Genomic DNA, 19,027 nt, shown 5'->3' with positions numbered 1-19,027 from the left:
CCGTAACTGAAAAACTAAAAAAGGAAAGAACTTCGTTTGAACATCATACTGTTACTTCGAGAGGAAAGAGGTGAAGGAGTAGCACCCCGACAGCCAGGAAAGGCAGCCAGGAAAGAACATCACGACCCAAAGTCCGAAAAGCTCAGAGAAGAAGTGACCGAAGACAAAGAAGCTCTGAAATCCAAGGGGAGAATTAGATATAGAATGAAAATTAGTGTAGAAATGAAGACCAAGCTAGAAGAATCGCGACTGCAAATAAAAACAACGAGTAATGTCTTAAGTGAAACAAAAGATGGAAAAAGAAAAAGTTTGAGTTAAAAGGAATAAATAAGAAAATAAAAAGGATTCGAGAGAAAGTAACAGGAGATAGGCTAAGAAGATCGAATATTCATATAATAGGAGCCTCCCAAGAATAAAAACAAAGCTATATTACAGAATAAAGGTAAAAGTTAGAAAATTTTTTTCTGAAATAAAAATACTTAAAGGCGCACTTGAGGGCACACTGTACCCCTAGAAAAAAATCATCCCAGCACAGCTGACAGAGACAAACGCTAACAGAACTACTGGACGTTAAAGAAGAAAAATCTATTTGGATGCTGGTTCAATCGTCCGAGTCACTTATAAAGGAAAGCGTTCCTGACTGCATTGGACTTTTCGACATGCACATTGTATGCCAGAAGGCGGTGGAGTGAAATATTTAAGTTACTCAAAAGGAAAGAAAACATGAGCCGAGCCAACCTTTCAGGATAAGAGCCACAGACGGACCGCTTTAAACATTCGAGAACTCAACGGCTGTTGCTCTCATGAGCTCTTACTAAAGACTCCACCAGGGAACCAGCTCCAAACGACAAAAACGACTTGGAAGACATCAGGAGAAGGACGAAAGCAAGCTTGATGCCAAGACTAAATGATGATTATAAACGAGCCCACGGAGAAGGCGATGGCTGTGTCTGACGCTGTGGATAAAATATGACTACCAAAAACAGGCGGGAAAGAGGGGGAGGGTACGCAGAATGCAGAACAAGCGTGCTGGTGGCCTCATACACGGAAACATTAAGTAAAAGACCCTCACTTCCGATTTCATGCTGGGGGAGAGAGAGGTTACCAGCTCATTTTAATATTGTTCTCAGCCGGGAAGGAATGGAAAATAAGCCAAACTAGGCATTGAAAAGTATCGTGCAAAGGTGTTAGAATACACGTACTCAGTAGAACGATAATTCAGACCTCCCTAAGCACTGAGAGAGAACACGTAAAATGATCACATTGAGATCTGTGTATAATAAAACAATATGATAGACTGAGGTCAAGCATATCCCTCCTATCAATAAGTGTCATTGGGTGTAACTCAGCTGTTAAAGAAAAAAATATTCAGATTGGCTTTAAAGGCAAAATCTAATACTATTCTACATATCAAAGACACTCCTGATACAAAGAGATTCAGAAAGGTTAAAAATAAAAGACTAGAAAAAAAATTTTAAATAATTAAAACACAAATAAAAAAAGAAATAATGAGTTGCCATCTTGATATTCGGCAAGGCAGAATTCAGGCCAAAAGCATTAAATGAGACAAAGTAGGACGCTGTATAATTCTCAAGTCTGCGATTCCTGATGAAGATGTAACAGTAATGCTATTTATGCATGTGATAACTTAGCGACAACTTTCGTAAGGCAGAAACTGTAGAGGATGACAGAAGAAATACACAGAAAAACTTTTTAAAAGAAAAAGAATATTTAACATACCTAACTCAAACCAAGACAAATCAACCAGATAGATAATAGATAGATAATAGATAGACAGATAGGTAGATAGATAGATAGATAGATAGATAGATAGATAGATGATAGATAGATAGATAGACAGACAGACAGACACATAGATACATAGATAGGTGATAGATAGATGTAGGTAAGTAGGTAGGTCAATTTTATAGAGACAAAATTAAGAGAGACAGAGGGTGCTGTGACATGCCACCCATTTTCCTTCGGAAATGAAAGATTTAATTCCCCAGCCTATGGTAAGTGCCACCAGAAGATGGCCCTCGGCAAAAGAAAACTGCCTCATCCAAGGTCAAGACCTCCTTCCAGACCAGCCCACACCAACAACAGACTGACGCGGGGAGGAGCAGCCCTGCCCATCACCCCAGCTCAGAGCACCTCCCCAGCTACCGTGCTTGCATGGCCTGGCTGGGTCCTCTGTTGAGACGGTACGACTTGTGCCCCTGCCCTATCCTGCCTCCGTCCCACCCCCACCCCCTCCACAGGGCTTCATCCAAAGAATATTCTTCAATAAATACCTTGTACGAGAGTCTCTGTCTCCGAGTCCGCTCCCGGGAAGCTGAGCTGTGACAAAACATACGCATTAAGGATACACTGAGATACAATTTCTCACCTGCCCAATTGGACACAAAGCCAACAGTGTGACAACATACTCTTTGGCAAGATTAGGGGAAGACGTACTCCTACCATAGCTGGCGGGAAATTTAGTCATATCTTACAAAATTCCGTATGCGGCGACCTTCGGACCCAGCAAATCTGGGAATTTATCCCAAAGGTATGAGTAGCAGACATATGAAAAGATGTATGCACGAGGCTATTTACTGTAGCACAACTCTAATAACAGCAAAGGACTGGAAACAAAAGACAATGGATAGGAACTGGTTAAGTAAACTCAGTTCATCCACGTGATGACGTACTAAGTAGCTGTGAGAAGGAACGGGGGGGCACTTCTTCATAGTAATGGGGGTGCTCCCCAGACAGCAAGTGGAAGAAGGAAGGAAGAGAGAAAAAGGTGCCTGGAACGCTCTCATTCATCTTAAAAAAAAAAAAAAGTAAGGAAACTAGACAATATGTACATTTGTTTATTTCAAAAAAACAACAAAAGGACAAAAATAACTGGATGGTAATCAGTGAGGGGAAGAAAATGAAACGGGCAATGGAGAGAGAAGCTAGATTACTTTCGCTCTACCTCGTTTTGTAAATCCAACCTCGGCATTAAACTTAAAAAGCAAGTCCCCAGAATGAAAAGGGAAATTATACAAATGAACCACAATCATGTAACGTAACCACCTGCTGGTACCATACTCTAACCACCCAAGCAAGAACTGTTCCCTAGCGGGATTCGCTCTAAGGACCAAAAGAACTTCAGAAACATCACAAGCTGTTTCCCGTCATCGTAGGGTTAGCGGTTGTGGTTTGTATGGCTACTCTAAGACTGTTGTGTTTGCGCTTGTTGTGGGATAAAGCAAATGAGAAACTACGTCGGTACCATGAAGAGCCAGAATTTTCGGTGTGGGATAAAGGAGATGAGATGAAGATGTAAGATCGAGGAGTTTCAATTAAAACTCTGTAGTTTTGAATCCGAATTCGTTAACATCAGTATGAACATGCTATATATTTTATCTCTCGAAAGTAACACCCATTTCTTAGCGATAGCCGCGGAAAGACCTAGAAACAATGGCCAGTCAAGGAGCGATGAGCATCCCCGTCTGTAAATACGGTTCCCATTAAAAAGAACCAGGTCACGTTGGAGAAACGGCTATTTCCAACAAGGTACAGGAATGTACAAAATAATTTGGTTTGGAACATCTTGTCAAAACATAAAACAAGGAAGCTCTCAAGGCTACATAGTCAAAACAGCTCAGAAGCAACCTGAACAAGCCCCCACTGGCCACAGATGGACACGTGTGAATATCCATGAGGGTAATGACTATTGGAATGTTATTTTTTCGATCCAGTTTATAATGCTAACTAAAGGATGCTTATTCTTCGCTTTTGGGGCACGCCGAGGAACCACATTTTGAAAAGCTGGATAAAGAGGAAGAATCAAGCACTGATGTTGCCTTTATTATATGAACTGTAGCTCTGAGTAACCACAGAGTCACTGAAAGTTTCAAACTATAAAAGAAGCCCACTTCCGGGTATGTATCCAAAGCAAATGAAAACACTAACGTGCAAAGATATACTTGCCCGATGTTCACTGCAGCGTTGTTTGCAAGAGCCAAGACATGGAAGCAACTTAAGTGTCCGGCAATGGACACATATACACACACACATATACACACAGTAGAATATTATTCGGCCATAAAAAAGGAGATCCTGCCATTTGCGACAATACAGAAGGACCTCAGGGGTCCACTCGTGATACGAAGTGAAATGAGTCAGACAAGAAAGACAAGTCTCGTATGATCTCATGTGCAAAATCTTAAAAAATATATATCAGCCTCACGGATGCAGAGAGCAGAGGCGGGGACTGGAAGGAGGGAAACAGGTAAAGGGGGCAAGAGATACGAACTTTCAGCTATAAAATAACTAAGTCCTGGAGATGTATGTACAGCATGGTGGCTGGAGTAAGCAACACTGTGTGGTACCTTTGAAAGTCGCTACGAGAGTAGATCTTAAAAGTTCTCATCACGAGGAAAAAAAAAATCGTAACTGTGGTGATGGATGCTAACTAGATTTATTGTGGCGATTATTCACAATATGTATATGATTATTCACAATATGTATATATATAGCATCGTTATGCTGTACACCGGAGACTGATATATGTCAGTTATGTCACAATAAAAAGAGATTTAAAAAAAAAGAAGTCCAGATAATAAATAGGAGGAGAAGGTAGAATTAGAACATCACCGTTTTGCAACCTCTAATTGAATGAATGGATTTAAGCAATGGTCGTAATGGCTGCCAATACCACAAAAAGAAAGGCAACCAGCTATTTATGGGGCCCCTGTGGGATTAATGCCTCACCAACCAGGGAATAATCCTGCCACAAAATTAAACCTGAGCCTGACAAAGGCCCTAGATTTAATTACCAACTTATGAGAAACACAGGTGGCAGAGAAAAATGTCAGGTGAGTGGCTTCCCCAGTTTGAGCACTGGGTGAACTGACTCAGCTGGTCAACCGACTGTTAGTTAAGCTACACCACAGGATGAAAAGAGCAAAACCCAGTTGAGAAAATTCTAAAAAGATAAGCCACCTAGGCCCTTCAATCAAAGCCAAACAAGCAAGGAAATAAGATGGTACAGGACCCTACAGATTCGAAGGTATTTAAGAGCTCCACCTGCCAACTGCAATGTACGCGCCTTATTTGGTTTCCGATTCACATAAAAAATTGCTCTTCAAAAACGTGTGAAACAGCTGAAGAAGTTTGTTTACTAACTGCAGATGAGGAATAATATCGAGGAATTATTATACTTCAGGTGTGGTGATGCTATTGTGGCTATTTCTTCTTAAGAGTCCTTATCTTTCAGAAATACTGAAATATTCACAGAGGAAATTACACGGTCTCTGGGATTTGCATTGAAATAATCTGACGTCAGGGGAGGGAATGAACTGATCACTCTTAAAATCAGGTGAGAGATACATACAGGACGATCATACTATTCTTAGTGCTTTCGTATATGTTTAAAATTTTCCATGATAAAAATAAATTTTAATTCAAAAACATGTACTAGGAGTGAGGCTCATCTGGAAAGTGGAGTAAACATCCCTCTCCTCCATACGCCAATTATTCGTCAGTTGGTCCTCAGACCTACACACACCTTTCCATGCTCGCCTCTGTGTGGTGAGGGCTGAAAGTCCGAAAACCACAAGCCTCAGACTCCTCGTCAACTGGCTTCTGGTTAAGTTTCATCAGTAAGAACCAAGGAGGAGTTCAGAGGTGAGGAGGGGGCGTCTCCCGGCCCCTAACCAGCTCTCTCGCTCTGCCTCCATCGCTTTGCAGGTAGGTGTGCCCTCCTGCGGAGCAACCCCTCCTCCATTCCCCGAAGCGGCTCCCTCCCACAGCAGCGCGCGTAACGAACTTTTACGAAAGGCTTGTGCAGCCACGGAGAGTAATTTTATTACAGGTAGGAAATATCACAGTCCTGAAGGTCGAGCATCAGTCATCCTAAAAATCTATTGGCCATTTCCTGCCAAAAAGGAATCTCTTCCTGCCAGTACGTCTTCATAGGCCCTGGATACCTTCTGGATCTTTCTCCCTCCTCCCTCTGGGCCTCTCTCCTACGATGCCCGTAAGTCTCTGCCTCGCAGTCACATATCCAGGCCGTTCTTCCAGCCAAAACAGGCCTATCAGGGTATCTCTAAGCAAAAGGAGCCATTCCCTCCCTAACAGGAACATTCTGCCTTTCTCCTGGGATGTTCAGCTCAAACTATAATCAAACAAATTTTATAAATTTGTTTTCTTTTTTCTGCTACATGTAGAAGATAGAAAGGCTGTGTCCACGTTCAGCGAGAAAACATCACAATAAGGAGTCAAATGAGGGATAACGGTGACTTGCCACACGAGGCAGCCGACTGCTCTCCGGAGTCAGCCCAGGCCTTCCGTCCACAGGGCCCCACACAGCCCGTTTCCACGTCCACCCTGGCTCCTTTTCCATCACAGGTCGAGTTTGCACCACAGCCCGCTTCTCCTCCCCCGATGCTGTCGATCTGCCGGCCAGCCTTCACCGAGCCCAGCCCTATGCCAGGCTCAGTGACAATGGTAAAAATGGGCAAATTGAAAACAACGGGTTTCTGTCCCCTACACTCAGGGACAAAGGAGGCAGGACACGGGGAGCTCGCTTGGCAGCTGGCCTTTCCTGTGCGCCTCTGGTGAGAGACTTTCTCAGACAGCCCCGGACTTCGTTTCAGCTCCAGACTCAAGCCTGTCCTCAACGATTTATAGTCGGCCGTGTTAAGAAGTCAAGACAAACACACGTTTCTATTTTATTTTGCCAGAGGTGAAAAATGCCACCTTCCCCACAATAGCAACCAGTCAAAATGTATCCCGAAATAACTTGGCTTATACCGGGTCTGTTTTCATAATTTATAACCCTTCACACGGAGCTTTTAAATTCTACTTTAAAATACAAAAAGAACAAATCCATCATTTAGAGTTCGTTCCCGGTACTTTCTTCTCCCGCTGACCAAGGAGCATGCGGCCATCTGGGCCTCATCAGGGTGGGCCAGTTGGTCTAACTGGGCCATCCTGCCTTGCTGGGTCCGTTCGGCTATGAACGAAATGTCTGTGTCCCCCCAAAACTCAACCCCAGTGTGACAGTATCGGGAGGGGATGCCTTCGGGAGGTGATGAGGCCAGGATGGTGGAGCCCTCGTGAATGGGATCAGTGCCCCAGAGAGTCTCATGCTCCTCCTGCCATGCGAGGACGGCCATCGGTGACCCAGGAAGGGGGTCCTCACCGAATCCGCCAGCGCCTTGACCTTGGACTTCTCGGCCTCCCCACACCTCCCCCGCCCCAGAACTCTGAGAAAGAAATGTCTCTTGTTTATAAGCCATCTGGTCTGGGACTCCCCTGGGGCCCTTGTACTTCTGAGGGCGGGGCTCTGAACTCACGGTCCCCTCCCTCTCGTCCAGGGGCTCTCAGAGCCACGCCCCTGCCCGCTCCCCATCCCACCCCCCACAACTGTGCGGGTTGCTGTCACACATCACGGCAGGACTAAAGTCGAATTGTCGAATTGTCGTAAGACTGGCCCTGAGGAGCCGAGGGACAATCCAGACCCTCCCTGCCTGGCTCAGACTCCATTATGCGCATTCCTCCCTGTGTGAGACAATCGTGTGCCTGAAAGGTTTTCGAAAATGGCTTTCTGCATTTTATTTATTTCCAAACCATAACTTTGACAGTTACCCGGAACATTCAATGCTTGCCAGTCAGTTGTTGGCAAAAAGTTAGCGGGAAACGATGAGGCCTTTGTCCCCAGCAAGCAGCGCCTTGCCCCCACCCCTGCCTAGGGTGGTGACTGATATGACTTAGGTCTCTAATAAACTGATATGACTTAGGTCTCTAATAAACTGATATGACTCAGGTCTCTAATAAACTGTGGCACGTCCGGGCCCTTCCAGATCCTGCTCCTTCACCAAATGCCTGAGGTCCCAAGAAGGTGTCTTGGCTGGCGCTGCAGCCCGTGCCTCTGCGGGACTGCCTGCACGGGACAGAGACAGGAGACACTGGACAGAGCCAGGCCAGCCTCAGGTCTGCGCCATGCTCCCACCTCCCGGGGGCCCTTCTCTCAGAATTCTGTGTTTCCTTTCTTCTTTCTTGCCTCCTCTCTAACTCCCCATCTCTGGGACCACAGAAGGGAGGGAGGGAAGGAGGGAGGGAGGGAGGAAACTGCTTCGGCCACCTCTCCCTTTTAGGGGCATGGTACGTTCACCCCTGGGTCCATCAGATGCACGTCTGAATAGTGTCCCCATAGCCCGGAAGGGCCACTTAGAAGGAGAAGAGTAGAACCCTGGCAAGGTCAGCTGAGAACAGCCTGGAGAAACTTGAATGGATCTGCCCCACCCGGCGAGGGAGAATCTGAGTGTCTGGGGCAGGCCAGGGAAGTGGGGGGGAAATGAGGCAGAGAAGCATCTTCAGAAAGATGGGAACCAACCAAGAGGGCCTTGGAAGGAGGTCGGCCAGTGAGAAAGGAAGGCGCTGACAAGGAACGTCCGAGATCCGCTCATAGGCCGTCTCCGGGCTATGCCGTGAGATCACCCCCAGCACTCGCAAGGACCCCTCACATCTTCACTCATCCTCTGCTATAAGCAAGAGCCTCTGGTTAGTGGGGCTGTGGGATAATGAAGCAGCTGGGGAGTGTCCAGCTGGAGTCAGAGCGGCACGGAAGAGAGATGACAGCAGGCACAGGAACCACAGCATCCTTAGGGGACAGGTGCCTTCGGAGACGCAAGTCACGGGGGAGTTCGCCCACAACAGAGGCCGGATCCCTTAGCACCCCAAGACAGGGGGAGGCTCTGGGCTACTCTCCACGAGATGGGACGCCAGCCAGTTCTCAGTGTCCTAAGAGAAGGCCCCCCTCCCGGGCTGAAGGATGAAGGCAGCGGGGTCATGCCTCTAATCGCTGTTTAACCCCATCCTCGTCCTCCCACGCTCCCGTCACCAGTCCTGAGAAGAACTCTTCTTTATGGCCACTCAGAGCCCCATCTAAAGCCAAACCTGCCTGCAGGATAGACACAATTCTGGGCCGCCTAAGGCGGTTTGACATTAAAGAAAGACTTGGTCCATTTCCCATCTGCTAAGAGTTTCACTCCGCGTAGGCTGCTCAAGACCATGAGACAGCCTCATTTGACCTTCCCCGTGTCCCTAATCATCGAGGTCGCTGTGTGCCTCCGGCTCTCATCATCTGGCAGAGCAAAAAGAGGAAGCACAGCCGCTCCATACGCTCCATACGGCAGCCCCATTGGACGAGCCCTCTCCAGGCTGCTTCTCTAGTGACTGATTTTCTTGCCAGTTAGCGTCTAAGTCTTTTGCAGCCAGACCTTATGCTACTGCTAATTTTAAAATAATGGTAAGACAGCCGTGCTAAATTCTTCTGCCCTGGTTTCTCAGTAATGGCTCTTGCAGACTTCCAACTCGCTTATAAGATGCGGCTATAAAATAATGAGGCTGATTATTTGAACAAACGTTCCAGAAGACCTTTGGAAGGCGGAGACAAAGTTAACCCCCCAAAAACTGAACTGTACTTGGATGTTCCAAAAATGAAGAATCGAGAATCACTTTATGTAAAATGCTATTGCAACAAGATTTATCAAGATGAAAATTAAGTTTTTATAAGATTGAATGCCTTGTACCTATGCGGCTTTAAGAAAACTATTGTTATTCGATCTTTTACTAAATCTTCATTGATTTTCACACCAACCACTCTTTTATGATATACAGTTATTTAAAAATGTCTCAAAAGAGTCACTTTGGAAAGCCCTGTGCTTCAAATTCATTCCAATGTTTTCGAGCACTTGAACTAGACTGATCTCCGTGTGTGTCCTTCTCACGGTCCCCGTGTGGTCAGACCACCAGGATGCCCACCAGGAAAACACCTCTTCCCATGGGAGCAGTGCAAGGTCTCACCTGAGCAGCCAGGCCGGGCCCCTTCCACCACCTAGGGAGAAAGGTGGGTCCCACAGATCTGCAGGTGGAACAGAAAGGCCCTGGGAGGAACCTCACTCAGCCTTGACCATCAAAGGACAAATGAGCAGCCACCCAAAGGGGTGCACATCTCCCAGCTCCAGCACAGAGGCGTCCTGGGGACATGCAAAGCTGGCCACCACTCAGCCTGGCCCCTTTCTGAGGACAGAGGAGAGGGGCCGGGGAGGGTGGGGGAGGGGAGTGTCCTAACAAAGGTCTGCCCGGCCGGCCGAGTGCTCCAGGAGGTTTAGATCATCTGAGAAGCCTGGCGAAGGGCTCCTGGAGCAGTCGACATCTGCACTAGGACTTGAAGGATGAAGGGTTTCTCTGGACCAGGAAGGGCCGAGTGTGCACTGCGAGAAGAGGGAACACTAGGCAGATGCACGGAGAACAAGGGCACACGTGACCTCGTGTGGCTGGAGTGCCAGGCGTGCGACAGGAGGAACCGGTAAGTCTGGAAAGATGAGAACTCTGCCAAGCTGACACAGAGGGCTTGGTCCGGCAGGCAAAGAGGAGGCCACCTGTCCCTTCAGAACCTGGGCCTACTCTGGTCCACCTGCTCTTGTAACAGGGGCAGGTGGGTGGCAGGAAGGGCCTGGCACAAGCCCTCCCCCCCGCCACTTCTCCCTGTGGTGGAACAAACCTCGGAAAACAGCTGGGCTTCAGGGGCTGCCCCTGGACGTGCAGCCAGGCTGGTGACTCAGCATCTGAGAGGCGGTGAGGCCAGCTGTGCTGGGGCTCAGGCGAGCACTGGCCATCACAGCATGTCCCGCTGGGCCCTGAGATGCCCAGCACAGGGGATTCCCCAGAGCACCAGACAAGGCCCCTAATTTTAACTCAGAGCAAGAACCAATCCCCATGCTGAACTAAGCCAAAAGAACTGGGCGGGTGATAGAAACAGTTTGGGCCCTTAGGGGCTACCCCCAGAGACTAGGACTCCATGCTTGCCTATGGGCAAAGGAGATATGGGGAGGGCCAGAAGCTCAGAGACCCTTCCTCAGCCCTCACATCCCACGCCAGGCTGTACAGGAAGGCACGGGCGCCCTGAGGTCAATCGGGCAGGCCCTTTCAATGCTAAAGATTCTATGGCTGATCACGACCAAACTCCAGAGATGTTCATGCAATAAGCTGCTGAGTGCCTACTCTAGGGCAGCCACTGTGCTTGGCACTGGGGGGACAGAGGGAGGGACATGCGTAGCACAGAGGCAAAGATGCCCCCAGATGCAGCATTCCAGGGTATAGAGAGCAGGGCGGGAGAGCAGAGGGTGGCTGACTGCACGGCTTTTCCCAGAAGGTCTCCTGAGGACCAGCAGGACTTCACAAAGCGAAGGGTGCTCCAGGCACAGAGGCAGAAGGTACGAAAGTCTGCAGAGGAGAGAAGATTCTAGAAATCCCAGACACTTACAAAGGCCTCCTAGTCACTGCCTGGAGAGCAAGGGAGGCCGTGTGCCCAGAGCTGGCGTGCACCAGGCAGTCTCAGGAGCTGTGGGCCTCAGCGGCAGCCCTGGCTTTGGTTTCGGGCAGTGGGGATGACGCTGCCACAGAGGACGTGCTCAGTATCGGTTCCTTCCCTCTGGCAACGAAACGCCTGGGCTGAGCAGAGACAGGCGGGGCAGCGAGCTTGCACCTGGACCTGGGGCTGCGGCTCAGATCACAAGGCCGGGATGCACCACGACGGCCTCACTCGGCTCCAGGACTGTTGGTGCGGGGCGGGGCGGGGAGGCAGCTGGCCCCACCCCTTCGCTTGCGCCCCGAACCCCTGACCCTGCTCCAGCTCCGGGCTCTGCTACCTGCCTTCCTGGGCGCTGGCAACCTCGTGGGGCTCTTTCCTCACCTGCCACAGCCCCTCCAGCTACCGCCCCACTACTCTGGCCCTCTCGGTTTGGGATCACCCTCAGCTCTGGATGACGGCCCCCCAACAGCGGGGTGCCCGGCCCAGCAGGAGAGAAGATGACGGTACCACCTCTGCCCCACCCCACCACCGAAGTCCTGTGGCTCTGGGAGCCAAGGTCACGGGGAGGCCAGGGAGCAGGCCTGGTGCAGGCCTGAGGACAGACATGAACATGGGGACTAGAGGCCCCAGAGCCAGGCGGCAGCGCCCTGGGAAGATGCTCCCCCTCATCTTCCGCCAGCCACGTGAGGCCTTCCCTAGCCCTGCCCGCCAGCCCAACGGTCTCTGTCCCAAGGAGGACGGCAGTGCTTACACTCACTCATTCATTCATTCATTCATTCATTCAGGGCACACTGAGCACATTCCAGCGCCAGGCATGATCCAGTACACAGCCCATTAGTCTGACCAGGGACCTGTCCTGGGATGCAGAGTGGCTGCTCAGTGGTCCCCACACCTCCTCTTCTCTCTTCCTGAGGCCCAGGAATCAGATGCCCCTTAAGCATCCCGTCTCCCAGGCTCCCATCAGGCACAGCCGCCCTTTCTGCCAGGCCTGCCTCCGTCGGCCCTCTCCACCTCTGAGACCAGGGTCTCGTCCTTCTCCTGTCTCTATAACCAGGCGCCCGTGTTCCAGGTTCTGTGCCCCCACCACTCTGCAGGGCACTAAGCTCACACAGGCTCCTCCCTGGTCACACCCGCTGGGAGGAGAGGCAGAGCCCTGTGCACTGCCAGGGGAGATTCTCTGCCTCTCTCCTAGCTGCCCTGAGCACCACGAGACCGCTCTGGGATGCTCGGAGTCCCGGATCCCTCCTCCCAGCCCCAGGCCCATCCCAGGCACCGGCAGTGACAATGGCCGCGTTTGACTTTAAAGCTAAGTTAGCCAACTCACCTCAAAGGGTCAGGGGGTGTGGGATTAAGAGGGCTCTGGAGGCCTTTGGCAGCGCCGTCGCCCACGAGCAGAGCCGGGCACCGCCCGCGGATCTCCCCGCTGGCTTGCAGCTGCCCCGCTGCAGCCACAGCTGGGCCGGAGGCTGGGTGTCCTCGCGAGAACAGCAGCCCTCGCACCTGCGCACCTGGGCACGCATGCGCACACGCGCACGCGGGCAGCACCCCTCACTGGACCCAGGACATCTGTTCTGACTTGTTAACCCAATAATAGGAATGAGCCACCTGAAACTTCTACCCTCTTTAAGCCAGGGGTCCCCAATCCTGGGGCCACGGACAGGTACCAGTCTGTGGCCTGTTAGGAACCGGGCTGCACAGTAGGAGGTGAGCGGCTGGCGAGAGAGCAGTTTCATGGTATGTGCAGCTGCCCCAACCGCCCCCCCTCCTCCACGCCCGCATCCGGCCTCAGCTCCACCTCCCATCATCAGGCATCAGATCTCATAGGAGCACTGGTCACTGGTGCCAAAAAGGTTGGGGACCACTGTTTTAGGCACCTTCTCTGTTATCGAGGACTTCAGGTGGTCAAGTGATCAAGGTGAGACCCACCTGCAGCCAGACACCAAGGGAGCTCTGGTCAAGGCTGGGAAAACCAGTGTACCCAGAGTCCGGGCGGTGTCAGGGCCCAATTATATCGGGTCTGTGTGAGTCTGAATTAGGCCAAGATAAGGCCAAGGTGGGGGTTTAGAGGTATGGGCCAGGATGTAGGCCAAATATAGCCCCGGTTAGGGTCAGGGTGGGCTGAATTCAGGAACTGAGCGAGGGGACAGGAGCATGGCTGCATTAGTGGTCCGTCTGATGCCTTTAGGAGCCAGTACGGCAGTTGGCAAAGCAACAGGACCAGAGGGACCAGACCAGGCCTGCGTCCCATTAGGACTTCCTCTACATTCAAAACGGTCCAGGCGGTTCCCTGCTTTCCTGAATCCAGGGTCCCCAGGAGCCAGAGCCTCACAGAGGCAGGAAGCCCTGGAGGTGACCTAAGTCATCCCCCAGGGAGCACCCTCCACCGGACACACCCCACATCAGACATCGGGGCAGGCCCTGCAGGCCCCGTGCAGAGGCCAGCGCACATACGTACCCACGTGTGAATGTCAACACAGCAGAAAGCATGCTGATGCCACACCCTCCCAGCACCCTCAGAGTCTCCTCAGGATAATTATTTATTATTCATAGTCATCGGCATCTTCATTAATTATTCATATGATCCTTAATTATTATCCTTAACAATAAGAGCAGTAAATAGCAGAAAAGTCCTTGAGGTGCCTAAGGCCCAGGGCCGGGTGCCTCCGGGCAGTTAGACCAGCTACTGCCCCAGGGCAGTGGGGGGGGCCACAGACCCCCCCATTCCGCTGCCCGGCCCTGCCTTTGCCCCTCCCACTGGGGCCCAGGGGACTGCAGGAGGAGATGGGCCCGAGGGCTAGGGAGGGGCTGCGCCTTTCAGTTCCTCGCCCCTTCTTGGCCTTGGCCTTGGCCTTGGCCTCAGCCTCGGCCTCGAGAGCAAGGCCTCCGAGGAGAGGGGCCCAGGCAGTGTGCCGAACCCTGGGTGAGCCATGTGTCCACACGGGGCAGCCCCACTAACTGCCCGGGTCTGAGCCGTGTCTGTGCAGGGGCTGGGAGGTGAGGGCGCCCAGCTGGCCTGGCAGGGAGAGGCGTCGAGTGGGGCCGCCTTGGGGGAGCTCCTCGCACACCATGAACTGGGAAACCTGCGAAGAACAGAGTGTAAGAGGCAGGGAGCCACGGAGAACAAGGTGGGGAGAAGATGCCGAGGACAGAGGGTCAGGAGAACCTGGTGACAGAGGACAGGGGGACAGAAAGGGGCTGGAGGGGACAAGTTGAGGGGCCAAGGCAGACAGAGCAGGACACGGACCCCAAGGGGAGATGCTGAGGACGGAAGCAGAGAAATGCGTCCTTGGCGGGCAAGAGCTAAACGGGGCAGCTGGCGGCTGTGGGTGCTTCTGCCTGACACGGGGAAGGCTCGAGGCCACAGCCGCTTCCTTCCCCAGGGAACATGGCGGCTGGATCCGCACCCAACCCAGAATAAGGGGCCCTGAGTTGGGACAGAGCGGGGACAGAAAGAGACACAAGATTCCGTCCTCCAGTGCAGAAGGAACTCAGACCAAACGCAGAGGCAGGCTGGCGGCCAGGCCCCGAAGGCCAGGGAGAGTGCCAGGGCAGGCGGGGGGGTTGTGGGTACTGACGCGTCTGCTGTGCGATCTGCGGGGGAGGCCGTGAAGGGAGACTGGCACATTTGCTGACGTGGGCCCTGTGTCTGCAAACAGGCGCAGGCAGCATATGGGAGGGGGAGCAGATGCCAGAGGAAGTGGGGGCAGATCCCAGGCCGCCTCTGGTAGCCAGAGGAGCCCCTTCTCGGGGACCAGACCCAGCTGTCCTGCCAGGAGGCCATTTGGGAGAGGACAAAGGGCAACAGAGGCCCATCTCTAGCAAGAGGGCAAAGCTGTTGGCCAGAAGTACCAACCTGGGGCCCAGCCAAAGCCCTCGGGACAGCCCTGCAAAGTGGCCAGCATGAGAACCATTGGCTGGCAACGGTCAGACCTGGGGGTGCCAGTCACCCCAGGGACCTGGGACCCTGTCCCAAGGGCGCACTGGCATGCAGCACCCACCACTCCACCTCAGGCTCAATCAGGCCCACTCGTGGCCATGACAGGCACCATGAGGTCTGGCCATTCAGGTGACAATAGGGGAGCGCACGCCACTCAGCCTACTGGTCGCCTTCGCCCAGCTGTCTGGGCTCCTCGGTTTCGGGGCTCTCCTGCCTTGCCCCGTGCCCATGGCTCCTGAGGCAGCCCTTGTCCTGGAGAACAGTCTAGGAGGATGCTGGGCACCAGGGTTGAGCAGACAGGGCTGCAAAGCGGGTCTGGGGTGGAACTGAGGTGGCTCAGGAAAGGCCGGGCTGGGGTGCCATGGGCGGGGGGAGGGGGAGGCCTTCGGAAGTTACCTGAGAAAGCGAGTCCAGGGTGAGGGTGGGGACGGGGCTGACGGGCAGCAGAGGGCAGGTGGAGGTGGGGCCGGGCCCCGGGGTAGTCACAGCACTATAGGCGGGCGGGACCAGTGTCATCTGCCTCTGCAGCAGCTGCAGGATGGTGGCCATGTCTGCACTGAGCCGGGTCTCCAGCCTGGAGCAAGAAGGAGGAAGATGCTCTGGTCTCGGGAAGTGGAGACACCAGGAGCTATGACTCTGGGACCACCCTGTGGACGGGCCAGCTGGTCAGCCCCGGGCCCACTCCTCACGCCAGGTGTGGCAGCCTCTGGCTCAGCTCTGAATGGGAGGAGTGGGTCACGCTGCTGGACACACAGACGAGCCTAGACGGAGTACCCTCTCCCTTCCCCCAAACGCTGCCAGGAACCCGGAGAGCACGCCGCAGTGTCCCCACACCCCACGACCTACAGACCCTGCTGGGAGCCGGGCCGGGCCCCAGGGGCCACCCTCACCTATTGAGCTGCCTCTGGAGGGCGTCCAGCCTGCTCTCCACGTCGCCCCGGGACCGCCGGCCGGGGCTGGAAAGAGGGATGTTGAGGAGGCTGGGGGCGGGGGCGGGACAGCGAGGCAGCTCCTGGTACTGGCGGCCCCGACTGTCCCCCCAGAAGCTGAAGATGTTGGACACTCCTGAGAAGGCGCCTGGAGCCAGAAAGCTGGGTTGAGGGTCACTGGGACAGAGCCACGCCCCGCCCGCCCGCCGGCCCTCGCCTACCCGACAGCGGGTTACAGGTGTCACTGCTCTTCTCACAGTCCTCCGTCAGCGGCTCCCCGGCCGGTGGCTCTCCGGGGGGCCTGGGGCTGGAGAAGGGCACCAGGCGGAGGGGGCTGGAGCTGTGGCCTGGGCCCTCATCGTCACTGCTGTCCGGGCTAGAGGGGCCACTGGACGGGCTTTCACCCCACGGCCCTCCTGGCCGGCACCGGCCACGCGTCCCTGCCCCAGCCTGGCCTGGCCCCAAGGCAGACACCTCCCCTGGCTGTTCCGGGTCTGTGGGAAACAGAGAACAGACCTCAGAGAGGGCAGGAGGCACTGGAGGGGAGCAGAGGGACAGGGAGGGGAGGGGACCAGAGCAGGCCTGAGAAAGGGATGTCGTTCCCGCTAACTTTCCCCACTCTCGAGAGGACCGAGAACTCCAGGGAACAAGCCCAGGTTCCCCCACCACCGGCTGCCCAAACACGAGCAGCGGCAGTGCGAGGCGCGGCTCCCTGGGACCCCCGGGCCCTCAGCCCCTGTCCCTGGTCCCCGTGCCCTCCTCGGTCCCGTCTCTTCTCCCTTCATCAGCTCAAGTCAGCGCCCACCCAGGGCCAGCCCTGTGAGGAGGACCAAAGAAGCTTGGGCACGCCGCCCCTGACCTGGAGGGTGGAAAAAGGCTTCCTGGAGGAGGTGACAGTTCAGGGCCTGAAAGGATGGGCTGCGCGTTTGGACGGCTGAGGTGAGGAGTAGGGAACGCTGAAGGTGGGGGCAGGAATGTCTGTGGAGCCTGGGTGGAGCATTCGCAGCCCCAGCCGCGTGCTCCCGCGCTCCTCCCCGCCGCCCCTGCACCCCGCCCCCACCTCCCCTGCACCCCGCCCCTCCCCAGCCATCCCCCGCCTCACCCTTGTCCGTGCGCCTGCGGAAGGACAGCTTGCGCTTGCGCTGCCGACCGAAGCCTCCGTCCAGCTCCGCGCTGCCGGGAGAGCCGGGGATCATGTTGGTCTGGAACCAAGGGAGGCGTCAGGGCCCTTCCACCGCCACCCGCCCCCGCCGCTCTGGGGAAGCGCTCCCGCGCAAGTGTCTCCTCTGCCCCAGGAACCGAGGGTAAGGCTAGGACTCTAACGCTCTGGTGCGACAGGCCGGGAAGCGGCGAAGGGGTGGCCCACTCACGTCTCGCAGGTTGAAGGTGATCTCCAGGCTGGACCAGAAGTGGTCGGAGAACTCGGGGTACATGTCCAGCACCTCCAGCAGGTCGTCCCTATGGATCTTGTGCAGGTCGCAGTAGGTGAGGGCCCGCACGTCCCCATTGGACTTGCCAGGCCTGGCGTATAGGTTCAGAGGCTCTCCAAAAATGTCATTCTTCCCTGGAGGTCACGGAGATGGGGCTCAGCCTCTGGGCGACAGTGAAGGCAGCGGGCACCCGTCTTCTTGCACCCTCCCACCTGTTCTCATCCTCAGCCCCGAGCCCGGAGTTGGGGGCTCAGCAGCCAGCCCCGTCCCCAGCTCCAAAAGGCAAGACACATACAGTGTGCAGCCGGGCCTGAGGGCAGTGCGCCAGGAACCCCGGGCCTCTGTGCCTCCCCCGCAACTGGAAACGGCCAGCAGGACCAGCTTAGACACCCCACTCTACCCATGGCTCAGGCTTCCTTCGGGTCTAAGTGCACCTCTCCCCCGCCGAAACCCCGGTCCTAAACACCCCTTGGTTAATCACTGCACCCTCACAAACTGCTCTTCAAACTACAGATCAGAACACAGTAATAAATCAAACCCAGCATTTTGTTTACTGAAAGCAAAGAGAATAGAATAGCTGAGAAGAGCACAGAACAGAAAACACCTAGGAAGACTGAGTGTTGAGTAGAGAATCTGGTTTTAGCTGTGTTTGGGGTGTTTGTGGAGTGAGCATATGTTTGTAGTAAACTGAGAAAAATCTAAAAGGGCCCACCGCGACAAGGGAGGACAGGCAGAGGGCAGGAGGTCCCAGCCCCAGGCGCACACTTGCCCAGGTGCACAGCTAGGGTGAGAAGGAAGAGGTGGGAGGGGAAAGGGGGCAGGGCGCCCTTTGCTGCGAAGCTGGCACAGCGGGGGTTTGCTCATATTGCATGAGGCTGCAGGGAACTTAGTAGCATCGGAGGCATAGCCTCCCGCCACTGTCCGCCTCGGAGCACCTGGATTAGGTGCTGCTTTAAGGAAGCCAGGGTGTCGCTGCCCATGGGGAGATCCCGAAGGCCAGCAGAGTCTGGGAGTCCCCCGAGTTCAGCAGCCCCGCCTCCTGGGGGGCTCCTCTCTGTTGACCTTCGCGGGCTTGAGTGTGGGTGAATGAAAGGAGCCCGAGGAGCTGCAGACCGTCCTGGTCCCACAGCCCCCACGACTGTGTCCTCGGAGGGCTTGCCCCTCCCCCCACAGGCCTCCCCGGCACTTCCAGCCCGGCACCCGGTCCCTGCCGTACCCAGGATGGCCACGACAACGTCGCCCCGCAGAATCTCGATGGAGCCCCGGGAGATGAAGTAGAGGGCGGTGAGCAGGTCCCCCGCATGCACCAGAGTGTCCCCCGGTGGCGCGTGTGTAGTCTTGAACTTCATGGCCAGGGCCCGCAGGCAGCCCT

General features: G+C 54.2%; 1 protein-coding gene across 1 annotated transcript in view; it reads right to left on the bottom strand.

The window, feature by feature from the left end:
* Positions 1 to 14,264: 14,264 nt before the first annotated feature.
* The window catches only part of KCNH2 (potassium voltage-gated channel subfamily H member 2), a 31,151-nt gene continuing 26,388 nt past the window's right edge, over positions 14,265 to 19,027 (bottom strand). Inside the window, 7 exon segments of the mRNA XM_025039000.1 lie at positions 14,265 to 14,439; positions 15,693 to 15,870; positions 16,187 to 16,373; positions 16,447 to 16,719; positions 17,328 to 17,427; positions 17,596 to 17,789; positions 18,872 to 19,027. The exon segment at positions 18,872 to 19,027 is cut by the window's right edge and continues 44 nt beyond it. Of these exon segments, the coding sequence (XP_024894768.1) occupies positions 14,311 to 14,439; positions 15,693 to 15,870; positions 16,187 to 16,373; positions 16,447 to 16,719; positions 17,328 to 17,427; positions 17,596 to 17,789; positions 18,872 to 19,027 (1,217 nt within the window). The 3' untranslated portion in view covers positions 14,265 to 14,310.

The sequence above is a fragment of the Pteropus alecto genome, unplaced genomic scaffold (genome assembly GCF_000325575.1).
Source record: "Pteropus alecto unplaced genomic scaffold, ASM32557v1 scaffold48, whole genome shotgun sequence".
Lineage (NCBI taxonomy): Eukaryota > Metazoa > Chordata > Mammalia > Chiroptera > Pteropodidae > Pteropus > Pteropus alecto.
Note: the sequence above shows the minus strand (reverse complement) of the source record. Positions and strands in the feature narration are given on the sequence as shown.